The 27416-nt window shown below is 39.6% G+C and overlaps 1 protein-coding gene across 4 annotated transcripts; it reads left to right on the top strand.

The window, feature by feature from the left end:
- The first annotated feature begins 1258 nt into the window (after window positions 1-1258).
- Window positions 1259-27416, top strand: ppp2r5cb (protein phosphatase 2, regulatory subunit B', gamma b). 4 transcript variants are annotated; one of them, XM_008398395.2, is made up of 16 exons: window positions 1259-1362; window positions 1820-1885; window positions 5463-5625; window positions 17164-17363; window positions 20371-20481; window positions 20568-20660; window positions 20781-20911; window positions 21004-21063; window positions 21732-21840; window positions 21934-21987; window positions 23481-23651; window positions 23756-23883; window positions 23994-24095; window positions 24255-24327; window positions 24568-24684; window positions 25825-27416. In XM_008398395.2, exons 1-16 carry the CDS (start codon window positions 1336-1338, stop codon window positions 25957-25959), a joined length of 1740 nt encoding a protein of 579 aa, XP_008396617.1. In that variant the 5' UTR covers window positions 1259-1335; the 3' UTR covers window positions 25960-27416. The 4 variants fall into 4 exon arrangements, with proteins under 4 accessions (XP_008396617.1, XP_008396618.1, XP_008396619.1 ...); XM_008398396.2 differs by lacking the exon at window positions 24568-24684; XM_008398397.2 differs by lacking the exons at window positions 1259-1362; window positions 1820-1885; window positions 5463-5625 and adding an exon at window positions 12529-12754.

Raw genomic sequence — 27416 nt, 5'->3', positions numbered from 1 at the left:
TACTGATGAGCATATAGTTCTGCAAGTTAAGTTAAAGTTAAGCAGTAGCGGTATTCTACGGTTAACCTATGTAACTATTCTCCAACTCGTACAAATCTAGATTTGAACAGAATGAAATGTGGTTAAAATGTCGTACAGAATGGGGGGGAATAGCATGAGCTGCCTAATTGATTTCTACAACATAATGAAAAAATCTTTAATACTCAAATACCCGAGAACATTGACCTAATTTAGATATTGATGCATTCAATTGAACATCCTCTTGAGAATGTCTTGAGCTTTGAGTGCAAAATTATGACCTTTAGTTATTTCCAGATTGCTAACAATAAATGGTTCACAGAACATTTATATATAGAGGTGCTCAGGTTTGCAGTTAACCTTTTTCCAAATGAATTTGATTAGTTGCACTTGTCAACTTCCTTTTTTTGTTTTTCTGGAAACTGAAGCATGCCTAGTGAAGCAGTATTGATGCTCTGCTGTGGTTGGGTTTACATAATGGGAAATATGTTAATGAAAACTTAAAAATTCTTACCTATTTAAATCTAGAGCATGTGAAGCTCGGTTAAATCAAATGCAAGCATATGAGCTTGTTCATAATTGAGCTACAAAAAACAATCGTGAGAAATTGTAGGAAAAAAGATGTCAAAGGTGTTTTGTGGCGTCAAAATGCGTTCTATTTTGTAAAAAGGGCATTGCTTTTAAAATGGCTTTGGTTGTTTTCTGCTCAGTTTATTTACCATTAAAAGGCAAACCACATCTATACAAACATATATTTTATTAGAAATAAAAAGTACACACAAATTGGGAGTAGTTGAAGCATATTAACGTTACATTACATATTTATATTTGAGTTTTAAAGCATTATCAAGATTTAGCGGAACCACTGCCTCCCAATAAACTAATAAATCATAACTGCATAATTAACTTTTTTATGAAGCAGTACTTCTAGAGGAACTGGATGAATTATTGATAACTATTTCTTCTTTTATTTTAATATATAGACAACCAGGAGAGGAACAAGGTCACATTATTAGCATTAACCTTTAATTTTAATTGCGCCTGTGTTTTTCTCCCTCCGCTCCAAAGAGTCAAAATTGTGATGTAAAAAGCCTGGCAGGCTGCTCCTCTGCTATTTAATGTCCTGTACTTGCACACTTTCACCGGCAGGGGGCTCTCAGAAACTGTCTGTACTAGGCGCGTGAGTCAGCTGACAACCAACAGCCAATCACTGCGTGAGTACTGGCTGAACCGCCTTGCAGTGTAGTGCCCGGAGAGTTGTCAAGGTTTTGGTTGTGGATTATCCGAGAGGGGAGCAAGGGCGGCTACGCGTGTACAATGCCGAATAAACCCAAAAAAGATAAGGTAAGTCTGGGATCATTTTACAGGTTTTGTCTGTAGGGGATGAACTACACGTGAAGTGTATATTACTGTATTTAGAGATAAACCGGGTGCTATTTGGACGTTTAGTTATTAGTGTTAACGTCCCATCATCTTAGCCAAGCACCAGTCATTTCTGGCTAGCCGCTGTCTTGCCAACATACTAGCAGCACTGCTGAATGTGTCGCGTTGCTTTGTTCCAGTAAAGTGGTTTGTTGCGCTTTGAGTAAAGCGCTCATTTAGTTTTGTTTGCGGTATTTATGCGTTAATTGTTGACTATTTCATCTATGCAGTGTGAACAATAATGACTGTAAAGTAACGACAGCTAGCTAACTGCGGACTTAAACATTAATGTGGCTGGGTGGGCAGCCTTGTCTTGCCCCCTAATGCTTCACATTACTCGCTAAAACGAGTTGGACTCAGCTGAATCTTTCTCCTTCAGGAGTCTCCCAAGTCTGGCAAAGTGGGGAAGAGTGGAGGCGGAGGACAGGAAAATATCGAGCATGAGGTAAATCAGAGCAATCCCCACTCTGAATGTTCACATCCCTCTGAAAATGGATCATCACGTTATTGCATTTGTCTGGCAAATATGTAAATCTGCTCTAAATTTAAAGTTTAAAATACCTGAGAAAACTTATAATTGTTTTAGATCAGCTGAAAAATAGCCCCTGAACTCAGGAAAGAACACTGTTCTAACTCTTGCTACCTTTTATTAATGATGTCAAGGTTTCTCCATATAGTAACAGACCAAGATTAATGGTAAAATCGCATTTTTGAAACAACACGTGGGCTGGTGTGAGACTGACAGTAAGTGGACGCCGAGCAAAAACACCACAGTTTCACAATGTTGCAGTACTGCGTGCACAGCTCTGAAACTTCTTATTTTGAAATGGCAAGATTAGAAACCAATTTTTTTTAAACAAGGATTGTTTTATTAGGGGGAAGGGAATTTCATGGAAGAGATAACATTAGCAAATGTTCACATCAAATGAAAGATTAGAATATTCACTTGGAAAAAAATACTCATTTTGTGATCTATTGTCAAGTTAGAACGATGTAATAACTTTCTCAATCTATAGACATTTTTAACATTTTTTTCTTAAAATATACTGTTTTATATATTACCTTCAGTTCAAACCTAAGGACACAAGAAATGTGGCATAAGAAGTTTAATTACACACCTACCACATATTCTTTAATAATTTATTTTCTTTTTCTTTTTTTCTTTCGCCTGGTCACTACCTCTAGTTTTTGTATATGTAAAGCGCATAGTGTCGCCCGTATCGAGTATGAAAAGCCCTCTGTAAATAAAGACCGTCAGGCTGCTGACTAGTTTTACTGAACAATAGGTTGTCAGATGAGTTAAAGCGTTTAAGACGCATGATTTTTTTATTTCTTTTTTTATTTTTTCCCCACTGTGAATGTTTTTGGAGCAGCTGTTCAAATTACTCGCATTGTTTCGGCTGTTCTCAGTAGCAGACTGTTTATCTCAACAGTTGTACGAATTAGAGCTTCAACTGTTGAATGTAACAGGCTATCAATGTTTAGCTAGCTGTTGGAGGGGGCGGCCATTAACATAAGGTTATTGCTGCTTGAAGGCAACATGGTGCTGCTATTGCAGTTAAAACATGATCCGATTCTCTAGCATATCGCTCCTGTGTGGAGCCTCCAAATCTGTATTTGGAGGTTTTTGTAAGACAAATTATTTCTAAGGTTGTCTGGAGCTACGGCTCAGCCATATGGTGAACATATTTACTTGATCTATTTTCGTAGAATCACAATTTTATGTAATTCACTAATCATTAAAAGGTCAAAGAGCATTTTAAAATGGATTCTAATTGGCTTGTGCTATTTTAACAACGTATGTTGTGTGCACTTGAATATCAAAACAAATTTAAATTGAAAAATAAAAACCAAGAGCACCACTTGAGTGAAGTATATGCTAGATAACAAGTATTAAAAAATAAGAAAAAAAAAAGTATTATGATTTATGTCTGAACATTCTTCAAAGTTAAGGGTTTATTTTTTTAGCAAAAATGTTACACTTAATATTATCAGTGTAAATAGTCTGAATATTTTTCTGCGTTTTCTCACTAAAATATCTTCGGAATTACCGATCTTTCATGGAAGACTTATTTGCAGCCTACACTCTGAACAGACAATGCACCCAGTATTCAGATTTATGTGTTTTTTTCTTCTTTTTTGAGCAGATAAGTAAGCTTTTTTAAATTATTTTGACTGCCCTGCCGAAAACAGACGCATACAAGTTCTGTAGTCCAATACGTCTGTCGAATTAGTAGCAAGTTAAGCAGACAAACTAGATCACTCTGAAGAAGCCAGGCTTCTAGCTAATTGTAGTTAAATGTTAACTTGACTGCTTGGTAGCTAGTTGTTTCAGGAAGACAGGGGACTGTTCATGCAGTTTCCTTCTTCTTGCAGTCAAGATAAAACTTCCTCAGAAACTCTTCAGATCACAGTTATAAAGTCCAAAGTAGAGCTGCCGTTAAAAAAAAAAAAAGCTGCTGCCGAGTGGTAGTAGAAGTATCTCCGCCTTACTTTCACTGCGTTTATGCCTCTTAAACATTGTCTGCGTTTTTAATAGCAAGGAACCATCTAAATCAGTGGTCCCCAAACTACGGCCCGCTGGCCGGATCCGGCCCGGTTCCACGTTTGGTCGGGCCCCCTGAACAATACCAGAGAGCATTTAGATTTTTTTTCATATACAGTATTTTCCGGACTATTAAGAGAAGGGAAAAGTTATGTGGCCCTCACAGGAAAAAGTTTGGGGACCCCTGATCTAAATGAATTATTAAATGAATAAAAACATACACACTTATCTCTGTGCATATTAATGTCATAATGCTATTAACTTGTAATGAATACTTTTTAAGTTAATAAACTGAAACAAAAATATTTCATGTTACTGTTTAGTAATTCGTTGTATCATTTCAAATGATCTTAAATGATCACATTTAATAAAATGTTTTAACAACTTACTGCGCTGTTGCCCTTAACACTTGATAGTGTACACTTAATGCATTACACTAGGCTTTCACTTTTTCACCTCTGGTTGAGTTAAATCTAAGGAAAATGGCCTGCATTTCAAATTTCTACCGGCTCAGTGGACCTGCACCAAATTTGCGAAATGATTTGAGTGTGTCCATTAAATGCAAGCGAAGTTTAGGTTTACAATTTTCTAACATTATGACGCTTTTAGTAAAACATTTTTCTTTAACCCTCCCAAACGGCTCATCTATGAAAAACACAGCAGCTCATTTCCCTCTTCTTTTTAAAAAAAATGGCCTGACTGTCTCATTCAAGGTCTTACGACGTGTGTTTGAATTCATTCTCAGTTTATTCGTACAGTGCTGACTCACAACACATGTGTCTCAAGGCACTTTTAGAGGGGGGGAAAAAAAAAAAAAAGCAAATCCAATTCAGTGATATGGATGGATGGATCTTAATGCCAGTCCAGTTCATAACAAATTCCAATTGGGTAATTTCATTTCAACTTCACCAGATGCCTTTCTAAATGGCACGGCCTGTGCTCCTGTTCTTGCGCGGCCAATTTTAGCCGGGTCTTAAATGAATGTGATAAATCCCCTGTGACTCAGACGACAGACAGGTCCACAGCTGCAGCCTGATCTGAGCCGTCAGGGAGGAGCGTGTTGTCGAACGCATCCCTTGCAGGCATTCGGGTCCTGCTGAGAGAAATACTGTGCATTCAGGTGACCCAACATCAGGATCAGACACAGCCTCGCTTATCACTGTGTTCAGATGACTAGCAGAGCTCTTTACCCCCCATTGGACTTTTTTTTTTATTTTTATATATATTATTTCATTATTAGTGTCTATATATTGGGTAAATTATGGTATATGACTTCCTGTTGAGTAGGAGGCAACATGCTGGTTATGATTAAATGTACCAGTCTGTTGCTACATGCTCTAGACGTATATATTTACTTATTTTTTCATATGTTCATATTGAAGTTCTTGCACATTCTTCCCACTTCATCCACCTCTGTTTTGGCGTAGCCTTGCATTGTTCCGTTTAAGAGACGCTGGTTTTTCTCCTGGTCCTGCAGAGCTCCAACAGGAAGACGAGCAACAGCGTTCCTCCTACCACTCAGCTGCTAAAGGGGAAGCAGCCAGGTTCCCAGACACCTGTCAAAAAGGACAAGAGGCAAAGCTCCTCTCGTTTCAGCCTGAGCAACAGCAGGGAGCTGCAGAAACTCCCCGCTTTCAAAGGTATTTAACTGCAATTATCTCTCCTTTCTCGCTAGGTGTCTGCAAGCATTCAGCTGTGGTTAATTAAGTATTACATATGCTTATGTTCCTCTTATTTTTTTCAGTATGTACACACGCATGTAATCCTTGCAATGCCTTACCAAAAAGCATACATTCAACATGTTTTTAAAATTTTTTTTGTGTCCTTACTCTGTCCCCTCTCTCACCATCCACGGACATCCGTTGATGCTTCCTCATCCGCATTTTAATACTAAGCTGGACATGGCGTTATGCAATACGTGGAAACAGAGGACGTACATGGCATGGATTTTGTGTTGGATTTAACCCAAGTGTCTATATTTAGTAGTAATCCAGAGATAAAGCTTTAATTCCATGTTCGCGCCGTTTGACGGTGTTTCAGATGATAGGGGGATAAGATGTTTTCCCCAACTGCGCCACTATTCCTTGCGTCTTATTCCTCTGAACTGTCTAGGTGTATATTGAGATGCTAAAGCCCTTGGTCGGCTTATCGCTAGCTGGGACAGTAAGGAGCAGACACAGCCATAAGGCCTCCGGGCATGCTTCTGCTTATGAACGCATGAATACACACACCAGTTCTGTCCCCGGTCTTTAGCAGTGCTTTAGAAATAATCGAAAGCAAACAAATGGCTAGCGCTACTGTTCTGGTAACTGCACCCCGGTCGGTCTGTCAGGACAAACAAACACACACACATAAACACAATCATGGTTGAGTTGAACCCAGGAGCTTCTGGCTGTTGGGTATCATGCTACTAACCACTGTGCAGCCCACAACCGGAACATCTGATGCAAAAGTAAAGGCTCTAAAAATAAAACAAAACATTTCTACCACAGCTAAAGCAGTGCAACTGTGCTGCTAAATAATGAACAGTAATCATATTCAGTTATATTTTGGAAACATTTATTGTAGATCTCATGGGCCAATTGCATCCTACAGGCTGTTAGAATTACTCAGGTGTTATCACAGGATGACATTATCACTAGTTCTTATCATAATTTATTCTTTTTTTTTCTCTCAGTTATAAGAAATTATATAATGGCGTTCAAAGTTTCCCCCAGAAAACTTGCTAATCCCGGTGGTTGGGTGCTAGGGCAGTCATTCATCCAGCGACCCGTCGGGTTTTTGTGTTCAAAAATGTTTAAAGTTGACAGGAAATGTGAAAATATCACTTTATAATTATGTGTTATTGAAAGATTGTTAGATTGATACCTGAACACCAACTACAAAGTCTTAAAAAATGCAAAAATTTTAAAAAGACTTAAATAAATGAGCAATGCTCAGCATGGTGGTGGCAGAAGTAAAGCCTGGTGGCCCGCCAGGCTTATAATACACTGGGAGAAGCCCTGCCATTACTCCTGTTGATAAACACTGAAAAAATATCAGAAATTAGATTTTTATTACAATTCAGTTTGAATTTATGTACTTTATTAATAGTACATAAAAAGATAATTCTTGTTTTCTGTTTGATTCAGTCGTATTACCTCTTTCAAAGAACCTGCATTCTGTTGTTTTTTAAGTGTTACATTTAAAAAAAAAAAAGGGGGGACAAAAGAAATGACCTCCGACCTCTCAGAAAAACAAAAACTGATTTCTGTATCAACTGACTGGTGCATTCAAAAATATCTTAAGAAAGATGTTTGGAGCAAAGAAGTTGCTACCAAGATTGCTCACTGTGACTTGCTGGAAGTAATTCTCCAGGTTCTCTCAAAGACAGAAAGTTTCTACATTTTTAAGTTGTTCAAAGTTCAAGCGGGACTCGTTGCGGAGTCTTTGGGACAGGTGAGCGCTGAAGTGTGTTGACTGGAACTTTGCAGATTACTGCGGTGAACAGCTGCCCTTCTTCATAAACATCTTTACAGGCGGAAAGTTTTCTCTCCTTTTTTTTTTTTTTTTTTTTTTTTTGTCTTTACAGAGCTGGAACCCTTAAAATAAAACAGTATACTACAGAATGTTAAGTGGCTCTAATTAAACTTTAGTTCCTCTTGCTGCAGTTTTAAAGAGGGGGGGGGGGGGAGCTTTTTATGAGTTTTCACAGGAACTTTTTGGTGTCACCCACACTTTAAAAAAAAAAAAAGATTGTATTTTTCTTGGCTTCAAGTACACTTACAGAAAGTTTAGATTTCTTTAAAGAGTGATTTTTTATTTTTTTTTTCCATTTTCTTTTCCTGAGTGTTTCTCGATTGGGAAAAACTTGGCTCAGAGATGAAAGTCGTTACCCGTCTTGCAGAACAACTTCAACTCTGGCAGTTCTGCACAATTTAGGCTCATTTCAGTCTTCTGGAACGATCTGCACCTAACACACACACAGGCCAGTTGAGTCTGTCAGTAAGAAGGCATCTATATTTGTCTTTTGTCGAGCTGCTACATTTGTGTTGTGTCAAGAAACCAATGAGCACAACTTAATTTCTGATAAGCCCGCGCACTTCCCACACCCCAATGTTAGCTTTGATAACATTCTGCAAAACATTATCCCAGAGTGTCCCAGTAGATGTTATCACTTGGTCCTGTCTAAACAGGCTCCTCGCTTGGCCTGTTTTCATTCCAGGCATGTTCACCACCTTGTGATAGAAACACATGTCCACAGGCCTGTCCTGCAGAGCCACGCTGGTGAGGCCCGGCCAAAACAAACAGCCTTCCCATGCGTGCATTTAAAAAAAAAAAAAGAAGAAAAAGGAAGCGGCACATTTCAATTGCTTTCAGATTAAGAATCTATGCCCCCAACAGTTTTAGACAGTTTTATCGTTAAAATAAGGGTGTTGTAAAGTTGTGGGAATTGGAAATAAATATTTTCAAAGTGCCTCCTCTTTGCTTGTTGTTTTAAACTGCCAGTGAATGTGTCTTAGGGCAAAAATGGTCAGGCGTAAAATGAGTAAAATGAGTTTTACTACATGCATCGTCTGTCTGAAAGGGCTTGGTGCCACCTGCTGGCCTAGAGGATTCCTCCATGTTTGAGTTTCTATTTTAGATAACGTGCTGCCACATTTTTGAGTTTTAGCTATCGAATTAAATTTTTATACAATCTGTGCAGCATGTACAAAAATAGGGGAAAAACTAAGGCAATGACTGAAAAGGCCTGAACAGTTTTATTTTTTACATCTTAGGCAAATTTTCTGTTATTAGTAGGGTTTTTTTTTAATTGGCTGGCAGGAAGATCTGCTAAAACAGATCTGAAGGAAGTTGTGGTTTTCTTAAAAATCACAACTTCACCACTTATTTTTTTTCTGTCTACATGAAAAAAAAAATTATTCCAATATACTTGCATCTAATACATTGTATTACATTTTTTTTAACATACTTATTTAAAAATATTAATAGGCTATGTTTTTAGTTGATGATTACTCTGTAATGTTTTACTCTGAGAAAAAAGAAAAAAACCCAGCAGTTTGAATAATCCTTATAATTCACAATATTATTTTATATAAATGCACTCAAGTTTTATAGATGAAGTGCCAATAAAGAAAATTTTTTAAATATATATATATAAAAAAAAAAAAATCCAGAAAAGTGATCTAAAATGAAATTAAACTATAATTTGTGGCTTCAAAATATTAGGGGAAAAAAATTCATTGCGACACGATTACCTTTATTTTCCAGCTTCTTTTTGTTCTTTTCCTCTATAACAACACCAACACCAAACCTGGTTAAAGATGTAAACATCAAACGTGGACATCAAAGGCGGTGAAAACCCATTCAGCCGGCCAAATCTATTGTTGTCATGCAGAATTTGCATGGATGACACTTGAAATATCATGTTCTCTCGCACATTGGAGCCTACTGTTAGATCATGGCATCATCAAATTTAGCATTTACAACATTTTGATTCACGGATAAAATTTCACCTCTGTCAGCTGCAGATAACCTGATTTTGACACATTAAAAAAATTCAATTATTTGAGCATATGACTCTTAATTTGAATCCACTGCTGTGTGTTATCAGATAATTGTGGATAAATCCAGATGTCTTTGGGTCATTGCAGAACTGCTGAGGGGAACGTGAAGTTCAGCCACTGTTTAAGAGAACCCGTGTTCGCGGCCGTGTTGATTGGTCTATTTCTCTAAATAGATCAGAGCCTTGAGCACATCTAGAGGATTGTGACATTGAAGATCAGCAGACCTGTAAAAGAGCCACTCGTGTGTTATTTTAGGAACAAAGAGCAGAAAACTCCAGCCTGGTGAATGCATATGCTGGACACACGTTTTGAAGGATTAACGTGTGGGCATGTTCTGGTTAACTTGAGTTGCCTTCTTGCACGGCGACCAGGAAGCAGAATGGCATGAAAATAGCTTTCTGAATAAGACTTGACCTCATTACTGTTAAAACTGCTCTGTCTTAGTTTCAGATTCAGTTGCACTGAGTTTTGGACTTCTCTTTGACTACTTTATGCAGATGTATACAGTTTTAAGTGACGTATCTAAAGGTAAAACTTGAAGACTTTACAGATTTACAGGTTTACAGATTTATTTTTGTGTAATAAAAACAGCGTTTGTAATACCCTGGATCTGTCAGAATTTGTTCTCAAATTTCACATCTCCTCTTTACTCAATTCAGCCACCACCTGCCCTTTTAAAGCAGAAGTACAAACCCTCATAAGAGCCGCAACGTGTTAGGGTTAGCTGTTTCTTTTTAGAAGTTACATAAAATTAAGAAAATGAAAACGCATTTTTACTCAGAAAACACAAACTAAAATTAACCTGCTTTTGCAAAATTTTATCTCAGTTTTGAAGCTATAATCAAGCTGATAATCACCATATCAGCTTAATTAAGGTACACAAATAGCAATAACAAATTCTAGCATTTCTACACAGAAAAAGGCGATGGATCATTAATTTTAATTCAGCCATTGTTCGTGCAATTGTTTTCTAATTCTGCTTGATTCTCATGTCCCTTCAGTGCAATTTCTGTTATTTCTCCCACTGAGTTCAATTTGTCCTGTTGAATCTCAACCAGGCTAATTAGCGAACAGAAAGAGGAGTTGTGAATGATAACGTCTGCACTGTTTTTGTTTGGAATCTATCTATGGTTGTAGTTTATCAGTAGAAGCGGAAGAAGTGATTGAAGCCATTATGTCGGGCTTGGCCACGCCTCCAAATATTGAGCCATTTATAGCTTACCGTAAACTATAGATGACTTTTGATGTATCTGTGTTGCACAAAATGGGAGAAAGCAGAAGATTATGTATACAGTTACATGTTTGTCATACTTCTGCTTTAGATTTGAGATCCCACACTGTGAAAGTTTGAGTAGCAAACAGATTTGGTTGCGGCAAGCTGAATATTGCAGACATAAGTGAGGCACCACTTCCACATATGTTCTTCACCTTTTGCCCTATGTCTTTACACCCTCCGCTTACCGCCCTGCATAAACGGATTGAATCTCAGCAGTCCTTAGAGGGGCTTTTGTTTTGATAAAGTGCCAGCATATCCTAAGCAGGAGGAGGCTAAATGAATCACGTTGGCACCACTGCAGCGCCTCCCCCACCTGTTGCTGCACACAGTCATTCAGCTGGCTGAAGTAGGCCTACTGCTTTTTTCCCCCAATTAGGGATGGACTAATATGAAAGTGTAGACCGATGCAGGCTTTCGATACTGATATTGTAATTGTACATAAAGGATGTTTACTGATAGTATTTCTATTATATTTACCTACCCTTTCAACATTGTAAAAAAGTGTTGATAGTGCTGCATCACTATCACATGATCAAACAAATACCCTGCCTGCCCTCCCAAAGCACAAAGAAATATGTAACAAGATGGCAAATATACCATCCCAGTTTTACTTATTGGGTTTAAAAACATTTTATTGCTGATATATTGTGCACCCTACCTAGCTTATGAGACATGTTTTAGTCAAAGTTATATCATGGGGCTATTATCCCACCCCATACAAGTAAAGTTTATATGCTTAATTCTTAAACCCAACCTTAGCCAGGTCACCCTTTTATTGATCTCAAGTCGAAAGGGAAACTGAAATATAAGAATGTGCCTCCTAAAATGGCCAGTTATTTCTGAATGCACTATGTGTTTTTTGAATCTAATTATATAAATCACAGTAACTACTTCTAATGCAAAAGACTAAAATCAAGGTTTCCTCTTTGCATCGTGCATGACTGTGTTTATGACACTCGCGGTGCAGATTATACAACATTGTCTAGGTGTTGGTTGCGTGGCTGTTTCAGTCACCCTGTCTGTTTGCGGGAATGATTTTGTCAGTCTTGAACCGTCTGCATTATTGTCAGACCTGCCCTTTTCCTGCACAGCCCTACAGTGCAGGGGTTTTGTCCTCGCTGCCGCTGAGACAGAATGCGGCTAAGTGTACATGCACATCCTGTGCTGCTTGAAATGAGACTTCCTGCCTTCCTGTTTCTCAGTCACACACACACACACCTGGGCTTAGGCCGCGTTCCTGATGAGCCATCTATCGCGCAAGATCACACAGACGTGTGAACGAACTCTGCATAAACATAGAATTGGGAGGGACCCTGAAGAACAGCTGGGCAGGTTCCTGATTCAAACTAAACAGTCTGGATTTGTGTGGACAAACACTGTGGGTTCCTTGCTTGTTCTTAATGTTAGTGGACAAAAGCAGTTGAACAGTTTGAAGTTTAACATTCAGCACTTTTTTTTTTTTTAATTAGAAACTTCAAATAAAAGGAAATTTTTTATCTTTATTTAATGCATAAACAACTAAACAGGCTGAAGTTTCTCTGTGCTTTAAAACTCTTGACAGATGTAGCTTGCTCTTTTCTCCCCCCCTCCCCATCACAATAGCAGGCCTTCCCCTCCGGTCCACCAGTCAGTCCCCTCCCTCGTGTTTGTTTATGCTGACGGCCCCACCCATGTGACTGCAGCCAGCCAATCGGGTGGCAGCAGTCGGACATGACGTCACTAACTAGCTGGTTCCCTCCAGCGGCAGGGGAGCTTCATTTTCTGCTCAGCGTTCGTGCTAAAATGGAGGCTGGCTCCTCGCCTTAGCCCGGGCTGCCCTGTTCTTCCCTGCCTCCTGCCTCGGCTCACTCATGTTGGCATGTACTAGCACTGCCACCGGGATGGTTGTGGACACACCGAGCTCGAACGGGCCCTTCCAGCCTACGGCCCTGATGCATTTTAGAGGTGAGAAGAGCAAATCTGCTCCTTTGGTGTTTTTTTTTTTTATTATTTCAAGAGGAAACTTGCAAAAAATTTAGGCATACAGCCCTCACTAATAAACTCTTGTGATGCAAGAAACACAGCATTTGTAGTCAAGGCAACTGTGTATTTGTTTTTTTTTTTTTTTTTTGGTTGGTTTTGTTGGCAGGAGTGTGTTTGGGGGAGGAAGCAGGTGGTGGTGTTTGTATACCAACACGAAAGGGATTCGCCAAAAACGTTACACGGCTCGTTTCAGTCGCTGAGAGAGTGAAAGAGTGATAGTTTTGCCTGCATCTCCCCTCCCCCATCTTTACTATTGATGTCATATGTAGGAAGTTGGGTCAAAGCTTGCTTTCAGATTGAGTCTGTCCGTAATGCACAGAGTTTTGTATATCTGCTGTAATCTGACACTCGCAGGTTGCTGAAGTGTCGCTGCTGCTGCTGCACATTTAGTGGGTTTTGTAACTATATCTGTATTCCTCCCGCAGCCCAAGTTCCTTTACCTACTGATGGAGATCAGCGAATGTTTTAACTCGAGCCTACTCATGACATTTATCAGCACAAAAAAAACCCCCACCTCTTCCACGCTTAGCCTGCGTTAGCATTTAAAAAAACAAGGCTGTGTGGTGGCGCTTTATTAGTTTGATCAAACTTTCAGAGGGCGACTCTTAAAGCAAACGCTGTTTACAACTGGCTTCCTGTGTGCAAGCTGGAGTCTTTAGAAGAGTAAAGGTTATGTTCCCAGCCATGCAGTGTTGCCTGTGTGTGAAGTCTGCAGTTGCACAGCATGTCTCTTAATATTTTAGGGCGGCTCAGAAACCCTAGTGCTGTTGTGTAACCGGAGCCGATAGATGTTGTGGGTCTGGGCCGGTATACGGGCCGAGGTCTGATTAACCATTTATACAAGCAAACACGAAGCCAGACTGGAAGTAGTTTGACATGCATTCATTTTCCTTAAGTCAATCTGTTCACAAAAGTATAACTTGTGTTTATTTTACATAAATGATTGTTGTTTATTCCTGGTTGTGCATTAAAATGCGTCTCCTTCACTTTTTAACTAGATTTTTAATTCAGTTTAATCAAAAATCATCAACTTCATGCATGTGGGGGGAAAAAGTGCTACTATTTCATTGCGTATTTAGCTTGATTATCTTTTTTTTTTTTTTTTTTTTTTTTTTTTTTTTTTTTTTTTTTTTTTTTTTTTTTTTTTTTTTGAAATTCGGCCTGAGGATTTTCATTTCGAGCAGTCTGCTTGTGGTGCTTTTGTTCCTGTTACAGCATACACGATCTTATCTTCCTGTGGCTTTCATGTATAATTAACCGGCATAGAAATGGATATCTCGGCATGATTGGCCATTCACAGGTCACAGACAGTCCAGCTGAAAACCAATTGCTTCACATCTAGAAAGCTTCTCATGTGGAATATTCAAAATGTGTCTTTTTGAGCACAGTTTTAAAACGCCGCAGTTCTCTGAGAGTGCTTGCTAAAGCCTAGACCTAGCTTTTTTATCCTGCGGTGTGGTTACATGGATCCCGTTTGTTGCTGGTAACTGCTGACTTGTTTCTAGATTTATTTTTTTTTTCTTAGCGTCAACTCAAACCGTTTTTTGTTCACGTCTTCTCGTTAATCGTTGCACAAACATGTCATTCTGCTTTAAGAGAATGGAACAAATAAACAATCACTTGTTTGTACTGGCACTGGTGTTCTGATCTCGTCATCATATTTCATTTGCATAAAAACCTCTCGGTGAAATCGGCAGAAAGCCGTGCTTCTGCATTGCTAGAATATCAGATTGTAGGGAGAAAAGGAAGAAGCTTATGCAGAAATTCTACCCTCAAATAATTAAGTTATATTTATTTGTGTGCTTACTCATCATGTGCTAAACACCCAAAATCAAAGGGCAATGTAATGTTGAGGTAAGTCTTGTTTCTAAAATTATCTACCATCAACATTCAAGTCTGAAACTGTTTGCACAAACGTCATCTCCTAAAACATCATCTCTGATCATTACTAGGTGTGTTTTTTTATTTTTTGCTTTGCTTTTCTGAAATTACGTCATAACCCAGGCTTTCTCCACCTTTGCTGGTCAGAGTTGCATTTTCAAAGAAAACATTGTAGTTTTCATCTAGCCTCTCCAGATAAAAACTCTCAAGTTGTTTTGATTTAATTCACAATGGAAACTTTCTGGAGCAAACCTCCAGAAAACTGCAAAGATGCTGAAACACTGAGCCCATTTAAATCGAGCCTAAAATCCCACCTGTTTAGAGTTTCCTTTGATTATTATTAAATGGAACATTGATCGACATTTGATTTGTTTTTGCTTGACGATTTCGACGACGGCATTTGACAAAATGCGCAGCTTATTGCTTATTTTATAATTGTGTTCTGCATCAATTGTTTTTAAGGTGTAAAACACTTTGAACTGCCTTCTTGATGGGAAAAAAAACTTGACCTATGATTTGATGACCATGTACAACTCATCTCCAATTTGTGAAAATCGTAGAAACGACTTTCTTAAAAACCAACCACCTCGCCTCTCGCCCTCTGACGTCTTCGCCTGATCGTGTCAGCAAGTGACCGTAGTGCAAGATGGCCGTAGCCGACATGCACCTCTGATTAAGCGTGGTCACCCACCGGGCCTAAGTGTTGGCTCCATTTTGCGGCCACCATGGTGACAAATTACACTCATGCAGCTGTTTAAGGAGGAACTGAGTCACAATGAAGTGATTAATGCTGCTCCACGGACAGGTTTCACGCTGTGATCTTTTAGGTCTCTTATCCCGCTGTGTTGGAGGCGAGGGAATTGTGTGGCACTATTTGTAGCTTGTAGCTCATTCATTGGTGTGCGTGTGTGTTTTTTTTAATGCCTTTTGAGCATTTACTTGTTGCTACAGACATTTTCTAAACGTTGTTTTGCTTATTGGCAGACTGTGTCTGTGCCTCTCACCATGTCTGCTTTGAGTGCCAAATTGCTTTGTGATGGCAACAGTGTGTTTACGCTCCTAACTGTTGGTGGAATGAATGAGATTTTTGTGCGACATGCAGTTGTTGCTTTAAGAAGTGAAGTCTGACTGCTGTCTTTCAAAATGTGCTGCAGGTCAGTCCAGTTGCTGCAAAGGACTCTGCTTATTTGGTACAGAGTGCAGCTGAAGGTGAAAGAGTGCATTAGAGCTCCTTTAAACATGCCTGAATGGATGGACAACGCCTGTGGCTTTATTACTAAGTGTTTTTTTTCTTCCTACTGTTTGAAACCCTTGCCTTGCTTTTTACTCTTATAGGAGATGATGTTTCAATAGATGACTTGTACAGGATCTCCTAAATACTGGGTGATATGACTTAAAAATAAAATCAGATATATATATATTTTTTTCCCACATCAATTAAAATTTTTTTCTCATTTCTTTTCTAGAAATGACATTACAAATGAGAGAGACTATTTTAAAAAAGTGGCTTTTATTTCAGTCGTTGCTTCTGTGAGTTGTACGACAAGATTATTGGGCCAGACTATAAGAGAATTTTTATTTATTTATGAGAATACAGTCACAATATTAGCGGGACATTTCCTAAATTACAAGACACAATTTGTTTAATGAACGCGAGTAGTTGAGTCTGTGGATCTTTCTGAGTCGTTTGTTCAATTGTTTCAAAAGTCCCGCTGACGAAAATAATTTGATGGTGATTTGTTAAAAGATGTCACATTATCCTATCAGTAAAACCGATGGCAAAGTATAACTTCACAAGATGTTCAACATTAATCAATTTTTTATTATTTAGGATTTCTCATTCTCTCAAATTATTATTTAGTCTTCTGGTATTATGGTTTTACTCTGCTAATTTGAATGCTTTATTGTCATTATTTTTACTTTATTGTCGTACTACTATGACTTCATTCTCAGAATCAGAAAAATTAAAAAGTCGTATTCTGGCCCCAATGTTCAATCGTAGATTCGACTGGAATAGTTTAGCTCAATTAGTCGGAAGTTTTCTACAAACTGAAATGATATTTGTGTTTTCAGACTGACGGGTTAATTATGCTAATTATAATATGTGGACAGGTGTGGCCTCATGTTCCCCAGGGATCATGACTTGGATCCTCTGCATCATTGATGTAGTGGCGGGAGCCGTCTTTGAAATGCTAAATGTTCGATTTAGCATTCACATTTGATTTTTGGCAGTAATCACAGAGTGAGCATGCAAGTCATTTCCTGCTCAACTCTTGCCCAGCAAGGCATTTTCTGATGGATTTTTCCTTCATAGTCGCTCTTCGCTGCCTTAAACATTTTTAACTGCTTTATATGTTGTGTTGTGCAGAAACTTTGTTGTTGTTGTTTTTTCTCCTCCACTAAAACATTGGCAGCTCGCTTCAGCTCCCCGTCTGTTTTCTGTTTCCTAGACGTTCCCCCAGCAGAGCAGGAGAAGCTGTTCATCCAGAAGCTGCGTCAGTGCTGCGTCCTCTTCGACTTCGTCTCGGACCCCCTGAGCGACCTGAAATGGAAGGAGGTGAAGCGAGCCGCTCTGAGCGAGATGGTGGAATACATCACCCACAACAGGAATGTCATCACAGAGCCCATCTACCCAGAAGTAGTTCATATGGTCAGTGTCAAAGCAGTCACAAATGACTTCAGGTTCTCTGTTCAAAAATCTGGACAAAACGTCCCCAGATGGATGCAAACTTCTATGCTAACTGTACCGTTTATCTCTGAAGTCGTATTAAGAAAATATTTCCTAATTTAACACACGGAAGTTTTTATTCTGAACCAGAAAGTTGCCTTCCTGGTCTCTTTCACCCTTATTACATCAGTTTGTTTTCAGTTAATTTGTAGTCTAATTTTACCTTTAAATTAGCCTCAAAACTGTAAATACGAGCCCCTGATTTATTCCCCTAAATACAATTATCTAATCAACCTATCCACAGTTTGTTTTTACCAAAATGTTTAAACATTTTTGCGGCTTTGTAGTGGATGTTTTTCATCAGCTCGCCCTTCTCTAAGGGTTCAGACGTTCAGCAGAACTTTTTTCCAGTATATTCCCACGTTTGTTTCGCGTAATGAGCGGCTCGCTCGCTGTGCTCACGTTACTAAAGTTTGGCTTGTTGCCAAACCTTTTGAAAGGGGAAGTGTCTTTAGAAAATCTGATGCATCACTATTTTGTTTTGCTTCAAAGTGTTTTGATCAATTGCCTTGAAATGACCAGAGTGGATGGAAATCGGAAAAAAAGAAAATGCTTCTTCAATACTGAACTATTTTAAATTGAGGAATATTTAGTATTTTGTTCTTATTTCTATTCCAATTTTAATGTACTGAAAAGTGATATTGAACATATTGCAAACATTCAAACTAAGGATTGCCGTATTTATTTCACAATTAAAATCATGTTAACTGAGAACGTATTTACCTTTCTGAGTATGTTTGCATCTCATTCCCCGGTCGAGGGTCTATAAAGCTCCACACCTACTCTACATAAACAGACCAGAAACATTAGGGCTAAAATTGAGGGGGGGAAAAAACCAGTCGGTCTTTCTTAGATTCAGATTTAGTGTTTGGTACTGACAAAGATTGCAGCAAGAATTCACCCACTTATTGCTTCTCACATAAATATGCTGGTAAACGACATGTTTTCCATAAAGCAAATAGTGTGAAACAATAATGTCTCCCTCTGGGTGGTAATCTCTCTGCTGTATGATCAGCTCAGAGATATGTGGAGATGTGTGTTTCAGGCTTAATATTGAAAAAAATCTAAAGTACAGATTAGATCCTAGTTGGCTTCTTCTTCTTCTTTTTTTTTTTTTTTTTTTTTTTTTTTTTTGCTGAATGACACGATAAAGGCTCAGATACAGATGGTATCTTCTAACGGACCCGTTTATCTTTGCTTTGGTGTCTGTTTAAAGTTTTAAGTCACGATAGTCGCTCGGGCATTTCTTAACTCAGAAGCTCCTCAAATGTTAAAACGCTTCTGATCATAACGAGGTTGGTGGGAATTACGTTATTCTTACATTTAAAGACCCCGAAATCTGCAACTAAACCTTCTGTAGTTCTGATTCTGAGCATTTATTCAGGCTTAGCTTTCACCGCCCTCCTGCTGGTCCTCCAGGGTTGTGGTCAGGATGCATCCACATTACCCGACTTGTTTTCCCAAGCCAAATTAAAAATTCTTTGATGTTAATCAAAGCCTGGCCTCAGTGCCACATTGTAAACTGCAGATGATCAAGGTGCAAATATCCCCTCCGCTGTTGTTGAGGCTCTATTTGATCAGTGCTGCTGAAAATGCACCCGAGCTGCCAAATCAGCATAGAAATGTTCTCTTATTCCTGCCAGCGCCATCCCCCCCCTTTTTTTTTTCTTTTTTTTTTCTGACCCCCCTTAAAGACGAGGGCTTTTTGAAGTCCTCTAGTGGCTTTTATCATCAAAGTGTGGACTGACACGACAAACTCCTTCATGGTGATAAAGTGTGTATTCTTATGTTAACGCTGTCCAAGTGGTTTTCACTTGGGGGTCTTGGTGCTTTTTTCAGGACATGTTTGAGACCCTAAAAACACCTTAAAATGTTTATCTTTACGGTTATCAAACACATTAGGAATCTGTGGTTTAGGGGTGAATTTTTGCAGTTGTTTTTTCTAGCAAAATGGGTGTTGTGTTTGGTATGTATGGGGTTGTTATCGGTCTCCAGGTTTTAAAAAGGCTGCAGTTTGACGGGCACAAAAGTTTTGCATCATTGGGAAAAGTCCAAAGTGACCAGAGTTTTCTCTGTATGGAGCTCTGATAGCCCAAGGGTCTGCAAGCTCTGAGGGGCTTCCACAATAGCTTTTAATAACTTTAGCTAAAAATTAAACGGAACCAGTTACTGTTTTAAAAAATGGATTTAATGCCAAATGCAGGTTTTTAACTGTTCAATTTTTTTCTCCAGATTTGTGCATTGAATTTCCACAAAGAATGACACTTATGCATTTTTCGACCTGTTTTCCTTGTCATTAGATTGTAACCTGTGATTCTTTTTATTTTTAATATCTGGCCTCTTTTTTTATTCTCTTTTTTTTTAAGCCTAAAAATAGAAATAAAATGCCATCCTGAGAGCAAAATGGCTCTTTATGTTGTAAGGTTGAAGCCTCCGACCCAAAGCTAAACACCCAAAGCTACTTTTAAATGGTTTACATCAGCACATGTTTAATGTTGACAGTCAGTCATCAGATGTTATCTGGATGATCTCAGCTGATCTCTATCTGGTCTGATTGAGCTTGAGCTGTTTAACAAAGAACTGGGAGATGTTTCATCGAAAGGCAGTGGAGGCACGACCTAAAGAATTTTAAGAGAACTACAGCAACTGTAGATGGTTGCACCAAATGGCACACTTTTCAGATTTTTAATTTGCTAAAAAAAAAAAAAGTGCCTTGTTCACGAGATGTCAGCTAAAGTAAGAGTGAAGCTGGAATTGAGAAAAGGTTAATGTGCAAGCGCAGCATCGATTTCTGTTAGGCTGACGGATGCAATCGGTCAGGTTCAGCCTTTAGGTGTGATGACGCGTTTTAGGAGATAACTGTGTGAAAAATAAAGTCCAAATGTTGATATTTTTCCTCCTTGTTACCCCCTCCCCCCGCTCCTCCCAGTTTGCTGTGAACATGTTTAGGACGTTGCCTCCCTCATCGAACCCCACCGGTGCAGAGTTTGACCCTGAGGAGGACGAGCCCACGCTAGAGGCGGCATGGCCACATCTACAGGTAACACACAGTCACTAAACACAGCCGGAGTAAGCTTTCATATCCACTGGAAACCAATAAGTCAACTGGTTTCTCTCTTCCCACAGCTGGTGTATGAATTTTTCCTACGGTTTCTAGAGTCACCAGACTTCCAACCTAACGTTGCCAAAAAGTATATTGACCAGAAGTTTGTAATGCAGGTGAGAACCTTGGCTTGTCAACGTTAAAGTGTCAAGAGGGAGTGTAAATGTATATATTTTTTTATTATGCTCGTTGTCAGGTCATTTCTAGTAATATTTGTATGTTTCTTTTGGTTTCAGCTCTTGGAACTGTTTGACAGCGAAGATCCCAGAGAAAGAGATTTTTTAAAAACCACTCTGCATCGCATCTACGGCAAGTTCCTGGGTCTGCGAGCGTACATTAGGAAACAGATAAATAACATATTTTATACGTGAGTGTGCTTTAGTCGTTAAGCTTGATCGTAAGCAGTCGTTGTTTGCGTTGAGTGTCGGAGGTCGAGTCAAAACATGCGTTCTTCCCTAGGTTCATTTATGAAACAGAGCGCCATAACGGCATAGCAGAACTACTGGAAATACTCGGCAGGTAAGGCTTTGATTTTGACAAAGTAATTAGAGAAAACATTTGTTTTTTTTTTTATTTTTATGTTAAAGGGAATAAAATTAAGCATGGAATCATGAGGAGTCTTTGTACTTTGATAAAGATGTCCATTTCTGAAAAACTGAGATCTTTTTTTTTATACTGATATATATTTTTAATGGTGTCCTCCATCTGTGACTTGTTATACCACAAGCTATTCCAACTGTGCCTACAAATAGATACAGTCATTTAAAAATAAAAACAAGCATCACTGACACTCCTGACCACATATCGCAGCTCAGAGACTGTGATTTAACTTGTATTTTGTGTGGGGTAGTCCAGGGAACATACGGAGAAGTCTTATGTGTCACACATTTTTAAATTGAGCGTAAGCTGGTATGGATGCCAAACAAAAGTTGTGAAATTGCCCTTTATCGGATGGCTCAATCTAAATCCAACATCAGCATTGTACCGTTACAGGAACAAACAGGCAGTAACTAGATAACGCTTCTCTTCTCAAATGTCCAAATGTGGAAGAAGAACTGAGTTATGAAATGAGTGTTTTTTATTATTATTTCAGCAGCAGAATAAAATTTTGGTTTTTATTTTTTTTTCTAAAATTGAAACTAGATATGTAGAGCGTGTTCTCAATGACCACTTTTCCTCATCCGCAGCATAATTAACGGATTTGCTTTGCCACTGAAAGAAGAGCACAAAATTTTTCTACTGAAAGTCCTTCTGCCTTTACACAAAGTCAAATCTCTGAGTGTTTATCACCCACAGGTAAGTTCCCCCTCGGTGTGACACCTTTTCCCGTTTCCTGCTAGCTTCGCTTCAGAAGGTGGCTGACGTGAGACTTGTGTTTGTGTTTCACAGCTGGCCTACTGTGTGGTCCAGTTCTTGGAGAAGGACAGCACCCTCACAGAGCCGGTAAGGTTGGACTCGTTAATGCCGTCAGGTCGTTTGTATCGATAATTGAATTAGCCGCGCAGACATCCTGTTTGCTTAGGTTTCATTAAAAAGACGCCACAGCAGTCTTCACCTGAAATGTGTTTTAAATCTCATCAGCGAAGAGTGTTTAGTCGCTGCTAGCGTTTAATTTTGAGACGTGGTCGGATATCATATCTCTCTCTCGTTTCAGTAGTTGTTGTTTTAACAATTAAAATTTAAGATTTTTATTAATTATTCGTCCCGTATTTTAAATGTCTACCGGCTTAAAGGAATTAAAATACTGTTTATATATTAAAAATTTAAATTGTATATAATGTTGCTGTAAATAAATGGTGTAAAATCAGAATTTCCTTCTGTAAACAGCTCTTGTCAATTTGTCAAATTGTTGTTCTTTTCTAGTCCTTTGTGGTCTAAGGTCGTCGTATCGGCCACCATCAATGACGTAGCAAAACACTATTACTTCATCAGATGGACGTTTTTAGTGTAGTTGAATCTGCTGCTACGAGCAGAAGCAACATTGTGCTGTGCGGCTAGAACATTAAAGATAACTACCTCGCAAAACCCAACAGAAAGCCGATGTGTTGCTTCGCCACCTCTGTATCGCCTTGTTTAGCTTTTCAACACGTGCCGCTTTGCGTTTCCTCCCCTCGTGCTCTCGCTTTGTGGGTAAAACTCTGCAGCAGTTTTTCCTTCAAGAAACGATGACTCAACTCTGCACTGTTTTCATTAAGAAGAAACGCTCTTATTGGACATTTTATGGGATTCTGTGCTTTATTGAAGGTCTGCCTGGGATTGTGTAGCCCCACCTTTCATCTTGTGAAAGAATATTGGGAGGCTGCTCTTGTTTCTTTTATTGCAATGCAAGGTTGTAGCTGAAAAGCCCGTGTGGCAACAGATTCACGTGGTCATCCTGCACTCACGGGGAACGGGTACTAGGAAGTTAAAAAAAAAAAATCCCTAACTGTTGAGTATCAAATTTGTTGTGGAACTTGTGGCTGAAATACTGCAGATGCCATCAATTAGATTTTCATTTTTCTAACATTGGTCAACATCATAAACCAGAAAGAAAAATAAAAAAATGCTGAAAGAACAGCACACTCAGAGCAGTAATTAAGCCAAAACCGTACAAAAAATACATACGTTTGCACAAAATAATAAGAAACGTAGTCTATACCAATTTCTTTATTCCTATAATCAATAGAGTAATAAATTGCTAAATTAATTGTTAGCTCTAAACCCTTGTAGTAGTAGTAGTAGTAGTAGAAGTGGGCAACATGAGAATAATACTGTAGATTGTTTTTGCAGGAACAGAGATCATTGTATCGTCTGTAAAACATCGTCTTTGTTCTGCTGCTTTACGCTCCAAATAAGAGCCGTGTTGAGGTTTATGGAAAGCATTGCTGCACTGTCCTGGATGGTTAACAGAGCTCTTCTGACTCCCTGTGAACCTGCTTGTGTGTGTGTCCATGCAGACCGTCATGGCTTTGTTAAAATATTGGCCAAAGACCCACAGTCCAAAGGAGGTGATGTTCCTCAACGAGCTGGAGGAGATCCTGGACGTCATCGAGCCCTCGGAGTTCGTCAAAGTCATGGAGCCTCTTTTCAGACAGCTCGCCAAGTGTGTGTCGAGTCCACACTTTCAGGTTCGGCTCGCTCGCTTTTCTCCGTCGGCCGTCTCCGGTTACTTTGTTTTCGTCCTTCTGTTTGTCCGCGTGACGTAAACCGTGGGACGAACTGTATCGTTTAGGTGGCCGAGCGCGCTCTCTACTACTGGAACAACGAGTACATCATGAGCCTGATCAGCGACAACGCCGCCAAGATCCTTCCCATCATGTTCCCAGCCCTTTACCGCAACTCCAAGACCCACTGGAACAAGTGAGTCCGGGGCTTGGTGTTTTCTCTGCCGCGTACGTGGGGGTGTGTTGTAGTCGCCTAATTGTTGTGGGCTAAACGAGTGAGCCACAGGAATGTTTGTGTGTCCGCAGGACAATCCACGGCTTGATTTACAACGCTCTGAAGCTCTTTATGGAGATGAATCAGAAGCTGTTTGACGACTGCACCCAGCAGTTCAAAGCGGAGAAAAGCAAGTAAGTCGATTGCGAGTCGCGCCGACATTTCCAGGGTAGGGGCATTAAATTTGACCTAATTACAGAGATGGCATAAATCACTGAAAATAGAATCGGAAGTGGAAAACATGACTAGCTTTGTTTGGAGAAATAAGCTCACGAACCGCCTTGTTGTCTTAGAGAGAAAAGCAAATGGAAGGAGAGAGAAGACGCATGGCTGAAGATAGAGAATCTCGCAAAGTCCAACCCACAGGTGAGATGAACACACAGCAGCAGTTTCACGGATGTCTGGTCGAAGCAAGCTGCGCTCATTTTCGCTCTGATTTTGACCGGAGTCACGGACGCTTCAGCTGATACAGTCTCAAATTTGTCTTCCAGGAGGGACTAGGTGCAATCTCAGTCACTTTGTGGCGCATAAGCATTGATAACATGCAGGTTTCAGTCGAGTTTACACGAGTGACTCTTATTATTCGTCTTTTGTGCCTGTGTACAGTTTTTGGTGTACATTGACCCTCCAGGATCAGGCGGTGCGATGGACATGGAGACAGATGTGCCGCTGATAGAAGATGTCAGTGTGTTAAAGCAAACAGTAGAGGAGGGAGCCACACAGGTCAGTGTGGAGTGTAGCAGCGAAGACTCTCATCCAGTTTCCAACAAGCTAAAAGAGAGACTGATTCGCTTCCAATTCTACATAAAAAGTGACTTAAAAAAAAGATCTCATACTCATGAGTTCACTAGGTTAGTGTTCAGTTTGGCTTTTTATGTTGGGGATGAGTAGTTGAAGTTCAGAGGCAGCATTTACATTGTGATTCTAATGATTTCTGTTCAGGCGTTAGTGAGGCATAAAGTTATATTTACGTCTGACTTGCAGAAATCTTGCGAGTATTCACACTCTTTGGGATATTTCCCTTTTGCCATAAACAATTTCTGTGTATTTCATTGAGATTTTGTGCAATTGTGTTGGGGAATAATTATTTATTTATTTATTTCCCGAAATAAAAATCTAAAATAGTGCAAAATATATTCAGGCCCCTGCATAAACTCCAGTGCAGCTACTTGCCCTCTGAAATCACCCTATTAGTAAACAGTCTTCATGTTTGCAACCGAACTCGGTAATAACAGCTTTTCTCCGCAAACCTCAACAGTTTGTCTGCAAACAGTTTCATGAATGTTAAGGAATACAATAGAAGGGTCAGGGGAAAAGCTGGAGAAGATTAACACAAATTTTAGTCATAATATCAACTTATCCCAAACTTTGAAAGCCTGGTTTAGCAGCTTCTAGCATGTTGTTTGAAAATAAATACCCACCGATGCTCTTCATCCAATCTGAACTATTTTATTAAACAAGAATGGGATTCAAAAATCACTACGCTTGGGGTTGGTGTTTCACACAAAACCCCAATGAAATACACAAAGATTAAAACCTGAAGGTGTGTGTAATCAGGCAAGTTGCTGTGTCGAGGTTTATTAGACAAAAGCAAACAGTTTGCATACTGCTTTGATTTTGCAGACCTGCCGTTTCTCCACGTTGCGAAGCGCTTATCTGCTCCGCACGTCCAATCTTTCCGTCGGTGTGAGTCATTCGCACAGCTGCTGATTCGGCTGCATCGTGCTGGAAAAGACGCGCCGAAACGTTACAGTGACGGATGTCAAGAGTGGCGACCGTCGGCGCAGAAGCTAAATGACCGCGCAGCAGAGCTGTGCGCGGCGCCCGTGTTTTTTTTGACTGACGCTCGTCTTTTGTGCACAGATCCAAAAAGATCAGCGCAGAGAGCGGCCTTTGGTGAGGAGGAAATCGGAGCTTCCGAAAGACATCTCCACCGTCACGGCGTTGGAGTTGCACCGAAGAGCCGAGGAAATGCTGACGACGCACGACGCCCACTAAGAGACAGACCAACCTTTACAATGAATCCAAAAAAAAAAAAAGTAAATAACGGCGGCATCCAGAGAGGAACCACAGGCCCACGGAGGGCCAGCACAACAACAGAACTCTGGTATCTCAGCGCAGCACAGTGCAGAACAGGCCAAGAAAACTCCCGACACTGAAAATGTCTGAAGCTACCCGTTTTAAGTAAGCTTTGAAAAGGACAAGCGGTGCTCGTCCTCCCTCACTTCCCAACGCCCGCCCTGCTGGGATGCAGAGACCAGTCCTGATCTCTACGTCTCTTCCCCCAAAACAAGCGTTTTTTTTTTTTTGTTTGTTTTCTCCTCCTCCCTTGTTTCTCTCTCCTCAGCTTGTGTTTTTGAGGTACTGTGCTGCCCTCTTCTGGTCATTCTTCTCAGGTGTTCTGTTCAGTGTGTGAGCTGTCTGATCTTCTTGCTTCTTATCTATGGATGTCAGGTGCTTGTTAAAATAGTACAAGCCCTTAGCTATATTAGGTCGAAGATTTAAAACAAACAAACAAAAAAAAAACATAATTTGGTGAAACAAGTCAGCTGTTTCTACATATATACGTATATATTTAATAGCTATTTTTCTCATAACATTTGAACAAAACGGCTGTCTATATTTTTCCGTACGTAGTATATGAGGAGCTCGTCTCATAAAAAATAAAAAATAAAACTAGAAAAAGAGGAGACGCTTCTTTTAATGTGTAACCATTTTGTTGGTTGCTCTGATGTTTTTCATTCTCTCGACGAAAACGGACCCGCCATCGGGGTTTAATCAGTTGGATTCATCCACGTCTCTGTGAAGAAGTCTATTTTGGTGCCAACTGCTTTCATTTTTTTCCACTTCACTGAAAAAACTTTAGGTCAGTAGGCAATAAGTTAGCAAAGCCAAACCTGGCCTGCAGCTTCACTTACTCATAAGATGGGATTTAATTTTTAACCCGTCCATTTGCATCCATTCAGAACAAGTCATCAATACGAGGCTTTTACGAGCACTTGAAGAGAGGTGTGGGTTTGACGCATGTAATTGAGCAGAAATTGGGTGGATTTTTTTTATTTTATTTTATTTTTTTGCTACGCAACTCTCACTAGAAGCCGAAGAGGTGCGTTTTAGTTTTTCAAGCCTTTCCTTTCACAGTGCCTTTTTTGTCATCGAAAGGGGACATTTGCTGCGGATTGAAGTATTAACAATACGTTAACGTGAAACGCCAGCTCATTGGAGAAATTTGTACAATTACAAAAAAAAAACATCTGACGCGTTCCAAGCAGGGCGCGTCGCGCTGCTTGGCCTCCTGCACCTTGCCTTGCCGAATCCGCGTAGCCGAGAGCGGAGGCGGTGCGGTCTCTCTCCCCTAACCCCCTCCCACCAAGCAAGCCACTTCAGCGAATTAAGCACTTCCTGGTAAAACTTGAAAGAAAAAGGAAACACAGCATGTAAAAAAAAAAAAAAAA

The sequence above is a fragment of the Poecilia reticulata genome, linkage group LG21 (assembly GCF_000633615.1).
Source record: "Poecilia reticulata strain Guanapo linkage group LG21, Guppy_female_1.0+MT, whole genome shotgun sequence".
Classification (NCBI taxonomy): domain Eukaryota; kingdom Metazoa; phylum Chordata; class Actinopteri; order Cyprinodontiformes; family Poeciliidae; genus Poecilia; species Poecilia reticulata.
Note: the sequence above shows the minus strand (reverse complement) of the source record. Positions and strands in the feature narration are given on the sequence as shown.

Bases quoted from the DNA above. Each gene is read 5' to 3' on its own strand.
- ppp2r5cb (XM_008398395.2), top strand. From the start codon at position 1,336: ATGCCGAATAAACCCAAAAAAGATAAG. The intron at 1,363-1,819 runs GTAAGTCTGGGA...TTTCTCCTTCAG, and splicing joins ATAAACCCAAAAAAGATAAG to GAGTCTCCCAAGTCTGGCAA. The intron at 23,884-23,993 runs GTGAGTCCGGGG...GTGTGTCCGCAG, and splicing joins TCCAAGACCCACTGGAACAA to GACAATCCACGGCTTGATTT.